The sequence below is a fragment of the Mobula hypostoma genome, chromosome 1 (assembly GCF_963921235.1).
Source record: "Mobula hypostoma chromosome 1, sMobHyp1.1, whole genome shotgun sequence".
In the NCBI taxonomy this organism is placed as follows: domain Eukaryota; kingdom Metazoa; phylum Chordata; class Chondrichthyes; order Myliobatiformes; family Myliobatidae; genus Mobula; species Mobula hypostoma.
In genome coordinates this window covers 163,063,403-163,084,616 of record NC_086097.1, presented here as the reverse complement: position 1 = coordinate 163,084,616, position 21,214 = coordinate 163,063,403, and the positions used below count along the sequence as shown (strand labels likewise).

The following is a 21,214-nucleotide window of genomic DNA, read 5'->3' as shown; positions in this document are numbered from 1 at the left end:
ATACAACAATAATAAAAGAAAAAAATGGCCTTGAAGTGAACCAAAAGAAACCTGAAAAATTTAGTCCCTGTGTAAGGCATATTCATTCCACAGGTTTCAACAGGATATTGTACATGTGGTGTTGTCAGGTCGTAACATTAGATAAAAGCACATAAAGCAGCTGAATGCTTTGGGGACAATATATTTACCTAGTTAAAATGGAAGTGTAGTTTCTTAGTTAAAACAATTGTAGTGATATAACTTTTTTTAAAAAGGAGAGTGTGCCTTGTGTGCATTTTTGCATTTAATTTTGTTCACTTAGGGTTTGCATTGAAGCAGTTACTAACTCTGTTTCTCGTGAATTGTCATAAATTCCTTAAGCAACCAGCATGGTGACAGTGTTACCTTGCGAGCTGAGCCCAGCTGCAGGATGGTGCTTGTTCATTAGTGATCTCTCTGTCTCTGTTTACAGGAGGACTTGGATCCTTCTTTGTCATGTAGTGATGTGTCACATTCCAGCAAACCTTCCTTTTTGATGGAGGCTGTCAAGGGAGTAACCATTCATCTCTGTAGTTCACAGCTATTCAACTTAAGTTTAAGCACATGCTATAATGTGTCAAAAATAGGGACCGGCAGAGAATTAATATTGTAGTCAGTTTTTATCAATTCATTGTTGTGCACAGCTACTTTAGATGAAGATTGGTGCATTATGCTTTGGTTATAACCTATGAACAATGACCAGTTTGTTGAAATTTCAAAACAAAAACAGAAGCCTGAAAAATCTCATTAAGTTGAGACCCTGCATCAGGAGTGAGAGAGAACAGGGGAAATTGCCAACATGTATAGCTGTTCATTGGGAGGTGGGGCAGGGCTGGGGAAGGCAGGCAAATGAAACTAGGTGGAGCAGGAGGTGAGGAATAGAGGCTGGTAGTTGATCAAAGTTCAGAAAGATTCAAAGGTTCATTTATTACCAAAGCATTTAGCTGTATACAATTCTGAAAATTGTCTTCTCCAGATAGCCACGAAACAAATGTAACCCTCAGGTTTGGCCATCATGCGTTTGTCTAGGAGAAGACACTTCTGGCCCAGCCAAACCGAAAAATCTCGTTTATGTGGATGCTGCATGATGTGTTGCCCAGTTACAAATCTGAACTGCAAAATATCAGACAGTACACCATACGCAATTTAATGATTAAACTTTATAAATCTTACTCTGACTATAGGGTTAGTAAAGAAAATAAAAAGAAAAAGGGCCCATTTTAATGAAACAGTCTAATGTGCACATTGGAGCTCACAGACACGTCCTGTCATTCCTCCATCGACCCCCTCCGAGTGTCGTTGACCTTTAGACCCTCGCTCCTAGACCACTCCATCCGGCGGCCTACCAACTCTCTCCGTTCACATCTTCCTTCTTCATCTCTCACCAACAAAAGAACGCCAAATCCCTGCTTCCAGACCCACAAGAAAGAACAACATGCTTCCTATTGGCTAGCATACATTCCAAAGCCCCCGTTATCTCTAGTCATAACCCAAACATTGCTGCTACAGAGAACCATTACCTTAGCAGTGAAACATTACAGAGAGCCTATTGCATTAATAGCGAAATCTTATAGCATGTTACACAAAGATAGGGGCATCCACTGTTCAGGGGATGATAAGATGATGGGCAGGTGGAACCAGGTGGGGAAAGTGAGGTGAGACAGGCTAATTATTCTGTAGTTCCTGGCTTACTCTCTCCCTATATAGTGTGCTTCTACTTTCTCTTTTACTTATAATATCTCTAATTTTTTTTATAATCTCTTGTTAAGTTTATCAAGAATATTATCATATTCCCTTACCTTCTGTCAATTTTTTGTTTCTCTTTGCTGAAATCTGTAAGTTTCTCTGTCATCAAGCTTGCTGCTTTGTTTACTGCTTTTTATGCCATCAAACAATATATGCCATGGCTTAATTATTATTAGATCTCCCAATAGCCCGGAGTCAACTTTGTTTAGATTGAAGTCCTTGGTTTCAGGTTGAACAAGATCAATTTTTTTTTAGAAAATTCTCAATTATGATCACTCTTCCCTTAGCCCCTTAACTACCAGATTAATAATTAACTCTTTCACATGTAATAATGCAAGATCTAAATAGCCTATTCTCTTGTTAGTTCTTCAGGATACTGCTCTGGAAAACTATCTGTTGGTCATTTTTAGAATTCACTTACTATTATTTCTTCTAATTTGGTTTGTCCACTCCATATGTAAAGGCTACATGACTATTGTACATTTGTGACATAAACCCCTAATGCCCTGATTAACACTCTAACTTAATCATCAATAATTGACTATTATCAGACTTTTGGAGAGGCAAAATCCCTCTTATTGTCTTACCTAGCGATGGATAACTTGGTGCATGTTCCCTCTCTGAAGTATAAAATCAGATTATTAGCTGAATAGGGAATTTGAACCCATCCTTTCTTCCACTAAGGCAAGCCAGCAGGCACACTTTTGCTGAACCAAATTTCCTCTACGTGCCAAAGCGAAATGCAAACATAGACTCTCACATCAGTGAAGCAAAATGTCCCCTAATTTATCTGGAAAGCATGCTTGCTGAACTCTTGCTCATCTATACATAGCAGGTAACATTGGTTGTTACAGCCGGAGGTGGTAATAGGAATAACCTCCCATCACTTACTAGGTACTCCCAATGGCATGTACCTCAAATAGCCTCTGACAACCAAGTCCAGCTCCTGGCCTTCTGTATAGGTAAGTGTGTGGTGTATAGGTAGGTGTGTAGGTATGAAAATTGGCACGGCAGGGAAATGGTTAACAATTAGGAATTTGTGGGCCTGTTATGTTGTTGGGCAGATTGACCCTTGATACTAGATAAGGGGAGAACCATATGTGACCCTGGTCTACTGGATAACGTGCCTGAGAGCAAGCTAAAAGTGCTGATTTGTGTAAAAGTAATTAATCACCTTGTCTCTAAAGAATTTTTTTTTAACATTGTTTTTAAGATTAATAGGATGCATTGTCCCTGAGGGGTCAAAGGTCGGTTGTTACAGGTCACCCAAACGTGGTAATTGCAGGTATGGAGGATGTATGTTGGCTTAATACATGGCCAGCACTTGGATTGGCCCAAGTTAGGGTCGTGTAAGCGTCGGATTGGACGCCTAGCCCCTCTCAGCTGGACTGGGAAGTGGCAATAGCGCCATAAAGGTGGGAAAATTCTTTCTTGCGCAGACCACTCGCCTGGGTCCCACCTCCGGGCGGAGCAGCTGAACAGGCGCCAAGGACCTCCACCCTAGCCAGGCCACAGTCAATCGACTGCTTCAGGGACCACACAGACTATACTCAGCGGAGTAGACTACTAGGGGTTGCTTAAGTTAGCCGTACCTATTAGTGGTGTAGGTAGTGTACAATATAAAGCATTTCTCACAACTCTCTATTTTCTTCTCTGTATTAACAATAAAGTGAGTCTCGGAGGAACTACCGAGGCTGGGTCCATTTGTTCAAGTAAAACCAAGTAGTTGCAGCATCCACCCGTCATGGTTATTCTTATTGGGTATCAGTTTGGTGGAACACCTTCATGAGTGGCTTAGCTACTAAGCACAGCGGAACAGTTTCTACTGATTGGAGAAGGGGAAAAAGTTACTGGTGCCTTAAAACCAGTGGCTTCGGGCAGATGGGGCTCGTCAGCCATGGTTGGCAGCTCATCTAGGAGAAGGAAGACTTTGAGGTCAGACCTCTGCTGCCTTGTGGCTATACCCACTGATAGGGAAGGCTTCGGGATTGAACCTCAAGGGAAAAATCCGGAAGCTGCAGCCCCTAGGGCATTGAGTTCAATGATGACTGGCAGCTCCTGCGATGCTGCTGATACCAAACTGAATCAGTTTCTGCTGTTCCTTTTGAGATCATCAGATACGTGGAGAGGGGGAGCTTGCTACGTGGGCAACAGCTTGCTCTCCATATACTACTGCCCAAGCTTGCATATCCAGACAGCTGAGACGCAATATCCACGATCAACACTGACTGATGAAGGCCTCAGAACATTGCACAGTCAATGAACCACTCCATTTGAGTTTTTTCTTCAAACCTTCATTATTAACTATTTCTGTAAAATATAAGAAAAACACTGGAAGATTGTGTTACAAAATGTAATCTGATGGCTAAGAAAGTGTTTGATTTCCTGGAGGACTTGTAACTTTTTGGTTTAGATAGCCGTAATAAACTTCTGTATAGCCTTCTATACAGATAACTGTTATGATCTGAAATCAGACAGAGTCATATAGGACATTCAAAAGTGAACTAAATAAAATTTAAATGAAAAATAATTTTAAGAGCTATGAGAAGAGCGGGGGAGATGGGATTGATGTGATTCATCTCTTAGCAGCCATCACAGATTTTATAGGTTAAATAGTCTCTTGTAGTGTCATAATGATTCTCTGATTCTTTCAATAATATAGGATATTTCACATCTCCTTCGGGCAATTCCATGTAATATTGAACACATTGGAAGCATTCACTGTGAGCTAATTAAGTGCTTCAGTAGTATTGATTGAAGGATCATCATTAGCAAAGGCCACAGGGTAATTCTTGTATTAACCCGCAGGCACAGGGTATTTTATGTCATTATGAGAGGCTTTAATTTAAAGGCGATCTCAATAGTTGTACAGCCCTCCTGTACGAGAATAGGATATAAACCCATAATCTTCTGTACAAAGTGACCTGTAGCTGATACTATCATCGCAGTCACAAGAACTGGGCATGGACCCATAGTTACTACATGCAGCAATGTTTACGAACAATGAGAGGACATTTGATCTATAAAACCAATGGTTTCCTCTCCACCAATGCTGCATGACCTACTGAGTAAAGAAGGATCTACATTCTGCATATAGTTGCAAGGCTCTCTATTCTGAATTGGATCTGGTTTTGATTCAGTTTGATTACAGACCTTCAGCATGTTCATTTTTCTTTGCTTTTCCAACATGTAAATGTTGTTAACATTTTAAACACACTCAAATGTTTTATGATTTCTAAAAATATCTTGAAGAGTTCCAATACACCTGGTTTTTACTTCTATAAAGCATGCTTTAGATCATTTTAGATTGTGGATGAAATTTGATATTGTTTGATGATTTGGGTCCCAACCTTATCTGTTTTGTCTTCATCAGGTCTTTTTCCAGCCATCCTGAATCTGGCCAGCAATGCTATCATCTCCACTAATGCAACCTGTGGTGAACATGGCCCTGAGATGTACTGCAAACTGGTGGAGCATGTCCCCGGGCGGCCTATACGTAACCCACAGTGTCGTATTTGTGACCAGAACAGTGCAAATCCCAAAGGTATGTGTATTTGTGGTGATTCGTGTACCTAACTCGGTGTAGTGCTGATTCCTGCACTGCTAAATAGGAATTGACATCCTGCATATAGTTACAAAAGTTTCTATTCTTAGTAGGATCTGGTTTTGATTATTGAATTCTCTTCCTTAAATAATAATCTTGTTAGGTTGGGGAAAATGGCTGAGAGTTACAATTCCCAATGCTGAGCCTACATTGCTCATGAAAATGGGGGGAGAAAAATGACCTTTCTGTGATTATGCACACCAACATTCATTAGGAAATGGACATGAAGTAATTTTCGAAGAACTACTCTAATCCAACAATATTATGGATACTTGTCATTCTAACCCTTTCCCTCAAGCCAGCTGTGGGTGGAGATTCTAGCTATTTCATCAAAAACTCTTTTAAAGAGGACACAGTTCACAGTGGCCTGCACAGCTCTTCTTCTCAAAGTTTATTAAAGTGTTATCTCGTTACATGAGGTGTGTGTGGAATGGATCCTGGGATTTTAATGCCTTGATAGATTTGCACATCCTGTGTGTACTCCCTTGACAGCCCTTCCTCCTGGCTGGGCCTTCAGCTAGGAAGCAGAAAGAAAACAAGAGGGTAGTTGTAGAATAAGGTGCCTACGGACCCACTGCTAGCCAGGTAGTAGCCAGTAGTGCTGAGGACTGAAGCTGTTGCTGAGAGTCAAGGAACTGAAGTCTTTACTGTCTTTTCTTAAGTTTGATCTTTGGAAATGGATTCATTCCTGGTATATTTTTGGTCCAAAACCAGATCCAAGTTTCTTCTTGAATTCCCTCAGCCAATGTGAAACTCGTTCCAGAGAAAGGAAAGCAGAGCAGGAAACCAGGACGGTCTATGGAGGTATTGAGCCAAATACAGCAGATGCAGACAGATACAGGTTCCAAAACAGAAGCCCTGGAGAGGGAGGCCAAAGTAGTCAGTGAAGCCAGAAACTAGAGAGATTCTGGTGCATTTAATTCCTTTACTCAGTCAGTGCAGGGGAGAAACCAACAGCAGGCTTCATTAAGATTATTCTCCAGATCTGAGGGCAGAAAAGGTTTGGGGAAGAAGTGTTATTGTGGGTGGGGTGATGTTGGGGAAAGTGCAACTAGGCACAGGCTGCAGTATTATGTCGATCGGTGCTGTAAGTATAGTGGGTGCTGATTGTTGGATGTAGTCAATCTGACGGGACCATAGCCTCCATACCCCTGCTATCCATGTACCTAGCTAAACTTCTCTTTAGTGTTGAAATCAAGCTCACATGTGCCACTTGTGCTGGCAAATCATTCCACACTCTGGAGTGAAGAGGTTTCCCCTCAAGTTCCACTTAAACTTTTTACAAAGTTTGTACCTCTCACCCTTAACCTCTGGTTATAGTCCCACCCAACCTCAGTGGAAAAAGCCTGCTTGCACTTACCCTATCTATACCCCTCATAATTTTGTACACTTCCATCAAATCTCCTCTCAATCTTCTGCATTCTAAGGAATACAGTTCTAACCTACTTAATATTTCCTTATAACTCAGGTCCTTTAGACCTGGTAACATCCTTGTAGATTTTCTCTGTTACTTTTTCATCCTTCTTTACATCTTTCCTATAGGTAGGTGACCGAAGCTGCACTCAGTATTCCAAACTAGGTCTCACCAACATCTTGTATAACTTCAACATAACATCCTAATGCACTGATTTATGAAGGCCAGTGTGCCAAAAGCTTTCTTTATGACCCTATCATGATGCCACTTTTAACGAATTATGGAGTTGTATTCCCAGATCTCTTTGTTTTACCACACTTCTCAGTGTCCTACTGTACAAGACCAACCCTGGTTGGTCCTGCTGAACTGCAAAACCTCACACTTGTCTGCCTTAATTTCTTTCTGCCATTTTTCAGCCCATTTTTCCAGCTGATGTGGATCCTTCTGCAAGCCAGGATAACCTCCCTGTCCGCTACACCCCCAATCTTGGTGTCATCCGTAACTGCTGATCCAGTTAAGCACATTATCATCCAGATCATTGATATAGATGACAAACAACAGAGAACCCAGCACTGATCCAGGCCTCCAGACAGAGAGGCAACTATCTACTACCACTCACTGGCATCTCACACAAAGCCAGTGTCAAATCTTATTTACTACCTCATCTTGAATGTCGAGTGTCTGAACCTTTTTGACCAGCCTCCCATGCGGGACCTTGTCAAATGCCTTGATAAAGTCCATGTAGACAACGTCTACTGCCTTACCTTCATCTACTTCCCTGATAACTTCCTCAAAAATCTCTCTAAGATTGGTTAGACATGACCTACCGTGCATGAAGCCAAGTTGACTATCCGTAATCAGTCCATGTGTATCCAAATACTTGTATATCCAATCCCTTAGAATTACTTCCAGTAACTTTTTTACAACTGTTGTCAGGCTCGCTAGCCTATAATTTCTTTGTTGATGTGGTGGTCTGTGCTGTTTAATCCCTTGGTACCAGCAACTGACCAATCCTCTTCCTCTTGTTTCAGTTGGTGGGGTATGTAAAATGAAGCTTGATCATTTAGAATGACTAAGTCATGTGGAGATCCTGAAGCAAATGAGTCCTGATAGATTGTACCATCAGCTCTCCTCCACATTCCATCTATTTGTGAATGTTCTTGACCTTATCAGCACACTGTCAACTTAGAGTTACAGTAATGAAGTTATACAACTTAGAAATAGGCCCTCCAACCCTAACTTGTCTTGCTGAGTAGATCCCATTTGCATTTGGCCCATATCCTTCTAAACCTTTCCTATCCCTATTCCTGTGTCTTCCTCAACTGGAGTGAACTACACAAATGGAGAAGGGGCAACTACAGTCTGAAAGTATAGCAAGATTCAAGAATAATAAAACTCCTCTCTCTTTGTGAATGTACCTATAGAGCGACATCCAATACAGAGCGCTATTGATGGAACCAACAATTGGTGGCAGAGTCCGAGTATTCAGAATGGCAGACAATTCCACTGGGTGACGATTACTCTGGACCTGAGACAGGTAAGGAGAAATCAGGAAAGAAACCTTTACATGTCCTCAAGGACATTAGCGGATTAAGCATCATCTGCGGAGAGAAAAGGACAATTGAGACTTTAGGTTGAGATCCATCATTTATTCAGATCCATTTCAGATGGTGCCAGACCTGCTGAGTTCCTCCAGTACTTGTTGTGTTCCTCCGGATTCCAGCATCTGCAGTCTCTTGTGTCTCCACACGTCTTGTATCATCATGTTAGTTCTGGTGTATTCCTCCAGCCAGTGTACTCAATGGGTTGAGGAGGTAGTTACTAATTGTGGAGTTGTGAGTGTAGAAGCAGGCCCTTTGGCTCAACTCGTCCAATCATGATGGTTATCTACGCTAATCCAATTTTCCTGCAACAGACCTGTGTCCCTTGGCTGCTTTCCCATTCATGCACTTATCCAAATGTCTTTTAAATTGTATTTGTCTCTACCACTTCCACTGGCAGTTTGTTCTATATAATCACTACCCTTGGGGTGGAAACATTTGCACCTCAGATCTCCTTTAAATTCTTCTCATCTTATGACCTCTAGCTTTAGACTTTCCTGGTCACAGAAAAAGACTCTGAATATTAACCTTACCGATACCATTCATAACTTTATAAAATTCTTGAAGTTCATCCCTCAGCCTCATACAGTCCAGTGAGGGCCAACGCATTTGTGGGTTTGGAGTCACAAGGTGATGATGTCAGCTTTCCTTCCTTGAGGAACTTCGTGGATCAGACGAGTTTTCATGAAAGTCCTCTCACCAGTACAGTGATTAGCTCTTCTTCTAACAAGATTCAGATTTGCTGTTTGAATTCATGCTGCCCAGGTATCATGGTGGGCTACAACCTTGTGACTCTGGAACAAAGCAATATTGTACTTAGAGCTAAGATCATAGAATGAACAAACAAATCAATCTCTGAATGATAGGATGCAACTTAGAGTGAATCTGACTGTGAGTGTATCAGGGTATTTATGGATTTGAGGGATAAATCAGCTATGATCTTAGCCAATGATGATGGAGAAACTGGACGTCCCTACTCCTTTCTCATATGTTCTTGATCACTCATTTTTCCACTGTCAGGGCATCTTCCTTCAGCAGTATCTGAATTACTGTGGACTTTTTAATTTCATAGTATGTGACAGTCAAGGTTATATTTTTAACATTAGAAAACACAGAGGTGACGTACAGGGAAATGGGTCACAACTGGCTACACATTAGTGAGATAATCACCACAATCATAGTGGCTAAAAGGATCATTTAAAGGGAACAATTGAAACTATCTAAAATAGAAAGTTAAAAATTAATTTTAAAATCATTGAACTTTCCAGGTATGACAACATTATGTGGCAAACACACATGCTCACTGTTGTAGTTCAAAAGTACGTTGTTCCATATTACGTTTGCAAGATACTAATATGCAACACATTGCTAAAGCCTTGAACATTAGACCAGATATATGTTTGACTTCTGTTGCAGGCAGTTATTTCAATGCATCATCCGACCTGCTTCCTCTCCAGTAACAGTTTAAGGCACGGCATAGCCACCGCCTGACAGCATTGTTATTTAAGCACATTTGTCACTTTTTGTTGAAGTGACATGAGGCAAGAATCAAGAGGTGATCTGCGTTGCATGTAGTTTGCTTTGGTAGCTCCTAACATATCTGAAGAATGGTGTTCTTCATATGGAATCTTCCTAATGGTAGGAAAAGAACAAATGTACAGGTGATTTATCACCCAAACCCAGTGCTTATGCTGTGAGTGAGATCTGTTGTCTGTGCCTCATAGTCGGCAGTCTACTATATCTCACCCTGCCCTTTATCTGAGTTACACTGCTGCTCCATTTCTTGTGCAATATTGGCACTGTTTATGTTGGCTGTGTTGATTCTGTGCTCAATCTGATTGCCATGTTGACCTATCTCCCAAATAAACAAGCCATCAAAGAAATTTCACCAGCCCACTCTTGGTTATCAGGGGTAAAGGACAAGGCACCTATCATTGGAGTTGGTGGATGATCAACTATTCATGGCCTGTCTTTCTTGCCTTGGTTCTGCAGAGCATCATAGAAATTACAGAGCAGCTAGAAGAAGTTTAACCCATGAAACTGCATCATCTGGAGTTAGTTCCTTTTAAAAGAGTTTATTAGACCTCTTCCAACCTTATAGGATTTTTTCCATTTCTAAATATGGCTGTAAATACATTAAGAGTGCCCAATGTATGGACACTCTTGCATTCAAGCTCCTATAATAGTATTAAGTATAAGTACATAAATACATACATTCTTTCCTCCCAATGGCAGAACTAATTTCTTCTTTCTTCTCACTTCCTAATTGTTTTTTCTTACCAGTTTTCTGTGTTTTTCATGCATTAAGTACCATATGTCTATCATATCATGTAATTCGTGTGTATTTTCTGATTTATGGACATAAATGACTTCCAGAGGTCTGTAAAAATGGAACCCGTTTTACTTGGGATTGGCCTGTACTTTCAGTTGTCTTTTGAAGAGTGAATCCCTAATGTGGGAAAACTCACTTGGACCCAGCTGCTATGTTAGTCACTTTGAAGCATTGGCTCCATTACAGTAACCTTTGCGTCATTCTTCCATTAATTCCCCTTTTGCCACCTCCCTGTGCGGCATTTGCCAACTGGAGGAAACAATTGTCACTCAGCTCAATTCAACATTTAACTTCCCATGTTAGTTGGATTTGAAATTCGGCCTTCACATGCAACAGACACCAGTATGGTGAAACTCCCTTTAAAGCCAAGCCATTGACATTAGCTTTCTATATTCAGCCCTTTGGAACAGGAAGTCCAACCCACTAATGTCTTGCTTCACAATGGTGATTCTCATTGCTGACGTTTATCAAGACTTCACCATAACCTTTGGCTGTTTTGTTCAGCAAATGTGCTCCAGAGACCGCTGTAAATATAGTTTTTCAAACTCAGAACCAGGAATCTTAATATTATAAAATTGCTTTCAGTTGGAGATGTTTGAATATATGCTATGTGAAGCTGGAGTGTGTGGACCTGGTGGAAATATCTGACATCCTTTATCTTTTGATTAATGCAGAAATTTGAGATGGCCCTTTAGACAGAGCTTGAAGAGGTTTTGAATTAGCTATGAAAATAACAGAGCTGATGAGAGTGCCTGAAGGCCTGGTTAATGATGGGCTACGTTTCCAATTACTTGTGGGCTTTGATGTGTGCCCATGGTAGTCGTTTAGTTATTAAATGAAACAGTGTTTGGTTGTGACGTCCAGCAGCAAGCTGATCAAAGTAGCATTCAGTGCAGACTAGTGAACTGAGTGCCTGCTTTTATACTTTCAAAACTGGGGTAATCTTGCTCAATTTGATTGCAGGAAGATTACCAGGTATTGTAAGCTTATCGTTTGTTAAGAACTGTTGAATATGTATTAAAATCAATAGGTTGCTACCTCTGGATTTCATAGCGTGCTATCACAGGGAATGAAACATTTATATAGAAAGGGACATTGTTGTAGAATTTTGGTTTCGCTCATTTCTGCTGTTGGTGACCTTTGGAAGGCTTGTTCAGGCTGGTCAGTTGAATGATATCTCTTTGATCTGGATTAATGAGTTTAACCTGTTTTGGTCATTGATGTCTTTGCAGCAGGACCTGCTCACTCACATTCAATTTCATTATGTGACAGTGAGTTGCAGGATTCCAGTATAATTTATTCTCCTGAATTGAAGTAAGACAGTTTTGGACTTTGAATGACTGGTCAGTGGAAGCTGCAAACATCCCTTCCCTTCTACCAGTAAAGGAACCTGGCCATTTTGAGGCTTCATTACAGCAACCCGAGTGAAAAGCCGGTTTTGCTTTTCCAAAAATATACTTAATTCATGCGTTGCAAAAATATATTGTAGTGCATTCCAAGTGTCATTAAACCATGCACAATATCTGACTCATTAAGTGCCTCATTCCTCTGGAATACAAAATTGTCCTCACATTATTGCTAATTCATCAGTAATGCCCAACAGTTTTGGAGGAAGGACCATATTGAAACATTAAGAGAATTAAGGTAGATAGAGAGGTTTCAGGTCATTTACAATCTTTAAATTAACAAATATGCTTAAATATGTTGAATTCCCTTTAAATGTTTTGAGTGTTCTAATTATCCTTGATATCATGTTTGAAGTTTAGTTTCTTTAATATTTTCTATTATTCATACTTAGATTTTTAAATTTGTTTTTAATTATTTTATTCTTATTGAGTTTGGAAACGTTATCTACCTTCACAGAGATGACAGGATTATAGACAAACTCCACCAGCCTTGGTGGTGGTGGGGGGAAAGGGTGTGCTTCTGAAACGGCTGTCTAAACTCCACAGGATATTGCTGATTAGGAACCAGCTGCTCTGTTAGCCTGTTTATGAAAATCATCACCAACAGCAAGAAATCTTGCTGAAATCTCACCTATCCGGAAGATATTGTAGCTAAGTTGAGTGGAGTGTGTGGGTAGAACAGAACCTTGCATCCTCTGGCCACTTGTTGTGTTCCACGGACACGTATTGTTTCAAAACAGACATTACTGTACCAATGCACAGACCCGTACCAGGCTTCCAGCTGCTTGGTGTGCATAGAGTCACAGAGTTATACAGAACTGAAACAAGCCCTTCGGTTCAAATTGTCAGTGCCAAGCAAGATGTGTATCCAAACTAGTTCCATTTCCCAGTATTGCATTCCAGTTAATTGGGCCATCAATCAATCTGGGCATCTGCTGATTTAGGACAACTCCAAAAGAACAAAGATTAATTGAGAAAATAGCCAGGATTCCCTTTGTTTTTTTGGGACACCACACTATTTAATTAGCGCAGGGGACTGTTGCTGAGCAATTTCTAATTAGCGTCAGATGTGTGCATTTGTGTGGCCATTAGGCACTATATTGTACAGTTTTTTAACTATCAATAGTTACATGTGCTTGTGTTTAAACTGCAGTGATATTTGATACTGATAATTGGTGAGAAATAAGCAGTAAGACAACTCAGAACTGTTTTGCTCACCGCAGTTTCAAGCATTCAGGCTTGGAGATGCCAGAAACAGCCAGGAGTGAAAATGTAACAGTTTGAAAATGAAGATTTGGAGGATGCAATCATTGATAGCATTATACGAAGATAGTCCATTACTTACGCTAGATATTTGCACTGATTTTGTTCATTTACAGTCAATCAAAAGAACGTGGCAGCATTCACTGGATGAGATCCTCTGTTGATAACATCAGGCACTAATACACAGTTCTATGGTACTGTCGTAGTATTGATAGTGTTCTAATTTAAATACATTTGTTACTCAGTTAAATAGTAGCTTGTCTTTTTTATATCCTTTTAACTATTTCCATGAAATTTCAGCTAATTGGGGCAGCCGCTTAATTGGGCCAAAATGTACTGGGCCAGATGTGTCCCAATTAACTGGCCTATATTTGGCCTATAACTTCCTAAAACTTTTTTCATTTTAAAGGTTGTTATTACACCTCCCCCAACCATTTTCTCTAGCAGCTCGTTCCACCTCAGTTGCACCTCCAGTTTCTTACTAACTGTCTCCCCTCTTACCCTAAAACCATGTGCTAGTTCTTGATTCCCCAACCTGGAATCTGAGCTGAACACTGAGATGCGCCACTCTACAGCCATTGGTTGTGATCAGCTCCTGCTTGCTGGAAGGACAGTAGGACTTGGGTACAGTAAAGGGTATCTTCCACCAAGTCTGGAGGAACAGACGGAGAGGGTTTGAAGAGTTTCACAAAGTCAATGGTTTGGAGAATGGACAGAGAGGGTTTGAGGAGTTCCACAAAGGTAATGGAGAGGGTTTGAGGAGCCTCTTAAAGAAGAGAAGGTGGAAAGACAGAGTTAATTTCTTAGTTGACAGTGTAGACTGTCAAAAGTATAGACATCATTGTGGAGTGGTTACATTTTGGGAATGTTCTACAATTCCTAAAATGACTGTCCCCAGCTTTGTAAGGCATTGGCCAGATTGCCCTTGGAATATTGTGAGCAGTTTTGTGTACCTGATCCAAGAAAGGATATACTGGCATTGGAAAAGGTCCAGAGAATGGTAATGAGAGTTATCCCAGGAATTAAAGAGCTAATGAGAGTTATCCCAGGAATTAATGAGGAATTAATGAGAGTTATCCCAGGAATTAAAGAGCTAACATATGAAGAGCTTCTGGGTCTACATTCACTAGAGTTTAGAAGAATGCCGGGGTGGGGGGGGGGCAGGGGTTCTCATTGAAATCTATAAAATATCGAAAGTCCTAAATAGGAGTGGATGTGGAGAGGATGTTTCCTATAGTGGGGGAGTCCAGGACCAGAGGGCACAATCTCAGAATAGAAGGACATCCCTTCCTAACACAGATGGGGAGGAATTTCTTTAGTCAAACGCTGGTGAATCTGTGGAATTCATTGACACAGATAGCTGTGGAGACAGTCATTACGTACATTTAAAGTGAATGTTGATAGGTTCATGATTATTCAGAGCATCAAATATTATGGGGAGAAGGCAGTAGAATGGGATTGAGAGGGATAATAAATCAGACATGATGGAATGGCAGAACAGACTAGATGGGTTGAATGTCCTAATTCTGCTCCTATGTTTTATGGTCTTATGATCTCAAATATCTTGAAATACTGTATTTGTATAGATTCTATCCTGAAAACAAACCTCATTGACAACATAGAACAAAAAATAAACTGCTGGAAGAACTTAGTGGGTTGAGCAGCAATTGTGGAGGTGAAGGGATGCATCGTGAGTTGGATCAAGACTTGCATGAGCATTGAGAGTGTAGAACAAAGGAAGCCAGTACTGTATGTAAAAGTGAGAAGGAGCGGTGAGACAGGCTGGCAAAGGATAGGTGGTATCAGATGCAAACACGAGGAAATCTGCAGATGCTGGAATTTCAAGCAATGCACATCAAAGTTGCTGGTGAACGCAGCAGGCCAGGCAGCATCTCTAGGAAGAGGTACAGTCAACGTTTCAGGCCGAGACCCTTCGTCAGGACTAACTGAAGGAAGAGTGAGTAAGGGATTTGAAAGTGGGAGGGGGAGGGGGAGATCCAAAATGATAGGAGAAGACAGGAGGGGGAGAGATGGAGCCAAGAGCTGGACAGGTGATAGGAAAAGAGGATATGAGAGGATCATGGGACAGGAGGCCTAGGGAGAAAGAAAAGGGGGAGGGAGGAAAGCCCAGAGGATGGGCAAGGGGTATAGTGAGAGGGACAGAGGGAGAAAAAGGAGAGTGAGAGAAAGAAAAAGAATGTGTGTATATAAATAAATAATGGATGGGGTACGAGGGGGAGGTGGGGCATTAGCGGAAGTTTGAGAAGTCAGTGTTCATGCCATCAGGTTGGAGGCTACCCAGACGGAATATAAGGTGTTGATCCTCCAACCTGAGTGTAGCTTCATCTTTGCAGTAGAGGAGGCCATGGATAGACATATCAGAATGGGAATGGGATGTGGAATTAAAATGTGTGGCCACTGGGAGATCCTGCTTTCTTTGGCGGACAGAGCATAGGAGTTCAGTGGAATGGTCTCTGAGTCTGCGTTTGGTCTCACCAATATATAGAAGGCCGCATCGGGAGCACCAGACGCAGTACAAGGCAACATTTCACCTGTGAGTCGGCTAGGGTGATGATCCTCTCATATCCCTTTTGCCAATCACCTGTCCAGCTCTTGGCTCCATCCCTCCCCCTCCTGTTTTCTCCTATTATTTCGGATCTCCCTCTCCCCCTCCCATTTTCAAATCTCTTACTAGCTCTTCTTTCAGTTAGTCCTGACGAAGGGTCTCGGCCTGAAACGTCAACTGTACCTCTTCCTAGAGATGCTGCCTGGCCTGCTGCGTTCACCGGCAACTTTGATGTGTGGTGCTATGAGATGATGGGTGGGGGAAGGGATGATGGGCAGATGGAACCAGATGGGAGAGGGGTTAAGAAAGATGAACCAAGGAAGAAGAAAGCCTAGTAAGCAGATATGTGGACGATGGGCAGATGAAACCTAGTGGGGGAGGGATTTGTGGCTAGGTAAAAAGAGAAAGGAAAGGGAAGCTACAGTTGGAAAGTCTAGTGTTCATGCCATTGGGCTGTAGGCTACCCAAGAGGAATACGAGGATTTATGCTTCTCATTAGTATTTGGCCTCACAGTGGCAGTGGTGACAACTGAGGGAGCTCAGATCAGTGTTAAAGTGGGAAGAGAAATTAAAATATCATGCAGCCAAAAGCTTAGGATAGCTGCTACAGAGAGAGCACAGGTGCTCCACAAATTGGTTACCAAGTTTTAGCTTGGTCTCACCGACATACAGGAGCTCACATTGAGACCAATTTGAAAAGGTGCACATGAATTCCTCCCTCACATAGAAGAACTGTTTAGGTCCCTGGGTGGTGGTGAGGGGGAAAGTGTAGGCACAAGGTGTTGAACTGCTGTTGTCGCAGGGAAAAGTAACAGGACAGGAAAAATTGAGTGGGAAGGAATGCGCAGAGCGTGGATTCAGGAAGAGCGTAGTCCCTGTGGAAAACAGTAAGGGTGGGTGGTGGGATCTGGTGGAAGTGGTGAACGATGATGTGCTCTACACAAGGCTGATGGGGATCAGGAGAACTCATTCCCTGTTCTACCGGGGGCGAATGGTTGGAGGAGTAAGAGCAGGCAGTTGGGAATACATTCCAGTATAGACCTAGCTTGAAAGAGTGCAGAGGGCACATAGTCTGAAAGGACAAAGGGTCTACTTCTGTGCTGTAGTGCTATATGACTCTATCCTTTCCCCAATACCTGTCCTCTCACTCTCTTTCATTTGGGTTCCATCTCATCTTCCTAGCAGCCATATGCTGTAGCTAAAGCAGCTGATTTTCTTCTCAATTGGTTCACCTTTCAAAGGTTTCAAAGGTACATTTAATGTCAGAGAAATGTATACGGTATACATCCTGAAATTCTTTTGCTTCGCAAACATCCACGAAAATGGAGTCCCCCAAAGAATGAATGACAGTTAAGTGTTAGAACCCCAAAGTCCTCCCCCCACCCACACATAAGCAGCAGCAAAGCAACGACAGCCCCCTCACCCACCAGCAAAAAAGCATCGGCGCCCCCACTGACCACTCGACTCTTCCCTCCCTAATGAGGGAAAATGAGTTGTTCCTGTTTCACAGTGAGAGGTGAGACATAACAAACAACTCGCTGGTTTATGATGTTAAAAGTCTGTTGTGTAGCTTTTTCCAAGCTTGGTGCCCAAAGAACTTGGGTCTCTGGGCACACAGCCAGCAGCCAGCTTACTGCTTTCAATATTCCGTCTCCCAGGACGCACCAGTTTCCTGCAGCAGCACCGACTTTGAGTCCGCCCGCCTTCAGAGCCACGGAATCCCAGAACCATAAAGGCATGCTAGTCTTCTAGGCCGCATCCTTGACACACTGAATAGCAGCCAGTCGTGAGACCCTGAGAGCGGGTCCCATTCCTGCAAAGAACTGAAGTCAGCGTGCAACTCCGGGTCAGGGTCTTCAAAAGAACCCTAAAAGGGAAAAAATAGAGATATTGAAGATAGAAATAGGACTGTTTCTGAAGATGCAAGCAAAGGAGTATCTCCATCCCCCCATCTATCCCATCTCCCATCTGACTCTAATTGTCCATCTCTCCCCTCCCCAGAGTCTGGTTTTAACTATCACCTATCAAATGCTATTTTGCCCCTCCCACTCACTTATATTTATACGCTGTGCTCCCTCTACACTCTCAAAAAGCATCACTGCTTTTTGCATCGAGAATGTAAAAGAAGCAGTTGAAATGAATAGCCTAATTGTAAATTGTTTTCTGTGAACCAGGTTTCAGGTTAACTGAGGTTTCCAGAATCTTGGCCTGCAGCATCAACCAATGCTGTCTGTCCACAGATACTCCTTGACTTGTTGACTTCTTCAGGAGTTTACGTGCTCCAGATCCCAGCAACTGTAGTCACTTGCGTCTCTACCTTGATAAAGAACATAGTTGCAAAATCTCTTCCTCTGCTCACTTAATTATTTTTTCAAGTTGCTATGATTTTGTTAACCATTAGGTCATGTCTGAAATTCATTCTGCTTATGTATTTGCATAATGAAAACCTGCACTTGGATATATTGGGGGTGGGGCGGGGGGTGGGGGGGAACAGGACCAGAGAATGTTATCAGATTCAATCTCTGAAACATCTCAAAGTGTGCCTTGCCTTGCATATTTATTGGAGCAAAGTGTCATTACAAACTTTAATAGGATCACACTGGGAGGCCTAGAGCAGTAACAAGATAGCTAATTTCCAGCATCTGCCATTCTTTTGATTTTTCTCTTCCTCAAGACTGTTTACACACTTAGAAGACACTCGGTAATAAATGAGCAAACAGGAAGGAATGCTAAAAAGGCAGCTCTAATTCCCCATCCATGGTAATTAACCAAATAGCTCTGGGGAGCTATTTGTACATCTCATGACCCCTTTGCTGCAGCAAACTTTCTTTTTCCTTTTAACCTCCAACAGCTCTCTCATGGATTCCTGGTTGGGGGTGGTTTCTGTTGCCTGCACTGGCCATGTTTTCTAATTACTTTACGCATTGCTGCAGTTTTCTTAAGTACGTGAATGAAACAGCTTACATGTGCAGCCTAATTGCACATGCGTTTTCTTTGAACCAGGTTTTAGGTTTACTGAGGTTGTCAGGGTTAAACAGCAGTACCGTGCCACATTCATTGCTAATGCTGTTGAGTGTGCACAGCATGTTAATATTGAACCAGATATCTGACAATTCAGTCAGTTGCCAATGGTGCTAAAGTGACCTCCGGTTCATGCAAAACGTGACAAGTTTTTAAAAATTTTGATATTGGGGTTGAATGTGACAGGTATTTATTTATTTTAAGGAAGGAATTGCACTCAGCATTTTAAAGTAGAGAAAGGAGGTGATAAATTGACCTTGTAACATGAATAGAAGTGACCTGACATAGTTTTGCAAGATGGATTGCTGTTGTATGTGACTCTGTGTGTGAGGAGTTTAAGAATGGCTCCTGTTGTGGCTTAGTTGCATCTACCCTTTGTCTCTTGAGTTAGAAGATGTTAGTTCAGGTCACACTCTAGAATTTCTGTGATATAAACCCACCATGTCAGAGTTTGCCTAAGTACTGAAAGAATGTAAAAGCTTGGAAGAAAGTAAGAATATCCTTCTCAATGCCCTGACCCATATTCAACCTTCAAATAACTGTAACAGCAACAGGCAACATTGCTGAATATTGTTGAATGTGGTATCATGATTTGTGAAAATTGATCATCAGGTATGCTAGATTGTTACAGCTATATAAGAACTTGATCAGACCCCACTTGGAGTAATGTGTTAAGTGCTGGTCACCTCACTACAGGAAGGATGTGGATACTATGGAGAGAGTGCAGAGGAGATTTACAAGGATGTTGCCTGGATTGGAGAGCATGCCTTATGAGAATAGGTTGAGTGAACTTGGTCTTTTCTCCTTGGAACGACAGAAGATGAGAGGTGACCTGATAGAGGTATATAAGATGATGAGAGGCATCGATCCTGTGGACAGCCAGAGGCTTTTTCCCCAGGGCTGAAATGACTAGCACAAGAGGGCATAGTTTTAAGGTGCTTGGAAGTAAGTACAAGGGGAATGTCAGAGCTAAGTTTTTCACATAGAGAGTGGTGGGTGCGTGGAATACACTGCCAGTGATGGTGGTGGAGGTGGATATAGTAAGAGACTCTTATAATAAGAGAGCTTAGAAAAATAGAGGTATGCGGTAGACAGATTCTAGGCAGCTTCTAGAGTAGGTTACATGGTCGGCACAACATTGTAGGCTAAAGGGCCTGTAATGTGCTGTAGATTTCCAAAAAAAAATAGTGATTCACTTCACAATAAAGCTCTTTAATACATCCTAAGTCATGAAAGGAACAATATGATTCAACTTATCACATCTTCTAAAATTTGTTTTATAGAAATGCGCTTTCCAAATCTCCATCTCAGGACCCAGTTTACCATTTGGTGCTTATTCGTTAGGTGCAAGAGGATTGTCATCCACAAGGGGTCTGCCCCTCTGACCTTCAACACAGGTGTTCCTCAGGGCTGTGGCCTAAGCCCCCTCCTTTACTCTCTGTATACCCATGACTGTGTTGCCACCCACAGCTCCAATCTGCTAATTAAATTTGCTGATGATACTATGTTGATTGGCCTAATCTCAAATAATAACAAGGTAGCCTACAGAGAAGAAGTCATCACCTTGACATAGTGGTATCAAGAAAACAACCTCTCCCTCAATGTTGCAAAAGCAAGGGAGCTGGTTGTGGACAATAGGAGGAATGGAGACAGGCTAACCCCTATCGACATCAGTGAACCAGGGGTTGCGAGGGTGAACAGCTTTAAGTTCTTCGGCATACACATCATCGAGGATCTCATGTAAAGCTGTACATACAGGCTGTGTGGTGAAAAACAACAGCGCCTCTTTCACCTCAGACATTTGAAGAAGTTTGGTATGGGCCCCCAAATCCTGAGAACTTTCTACAGTGGCACAATTGAGAGCATCCTGACTAGCTGCATCACTGCCTGGTATGGGAACTGTACTTCTCTCAATTGCAGGACTCTGCAGAGATTGGTGCAGACAGCCCAGCGCATCTGTAGGTATGAACTTCCCACTATTCAGAACATTTACAGAGAAAGGTGCATAAAAAGGGTCCCAAAGGATCACTGGGGGCCCGAGTCACCCCAAGCACAATCTGTTCCAGCTGCGACCATCCAGGAGATGGTATCGCAGCATAAAAGCCATGACCAACAGGCTCTGGGTCAGCTTCTTCCACCAGGCCATCAGACTGATTAATTTACTCTGACACAATTACTCTTCTCTGTTATATTGACCGTCCTATTGTACATACTATAAATTGCACATTGTACATTTAGATTAG

The 21,214-nt window shown here is 41.9% G+C and overlaps 1 protein-coding gene across 1 annotated transcript in view; it reads left to right on the top strand.

Annotated features, from left to right (window-relative positions):
• The window catches only part of lama1 (laminin, alpha 1), a 349,617-nt gene that overhangs the window by 57,131 nt on the left and 271,272 nt on the right, over positions 1 to 21,214 (top strand). The window contains exons 2-3 of the mRNA XM_063058896.1: positions 5,138 to 5,308; positions 8,207 to 8,319. Coding sequence (XP_062914966.1) covers positions 5,138 to 5,308; positions 8,207 to 8,319 — 284 coding nt within the window. The remainder of the gene's footprint in view (positions 1 to 5,137; positions 5,309 to 8,206; positions 8,320 to 21,214) is intronic.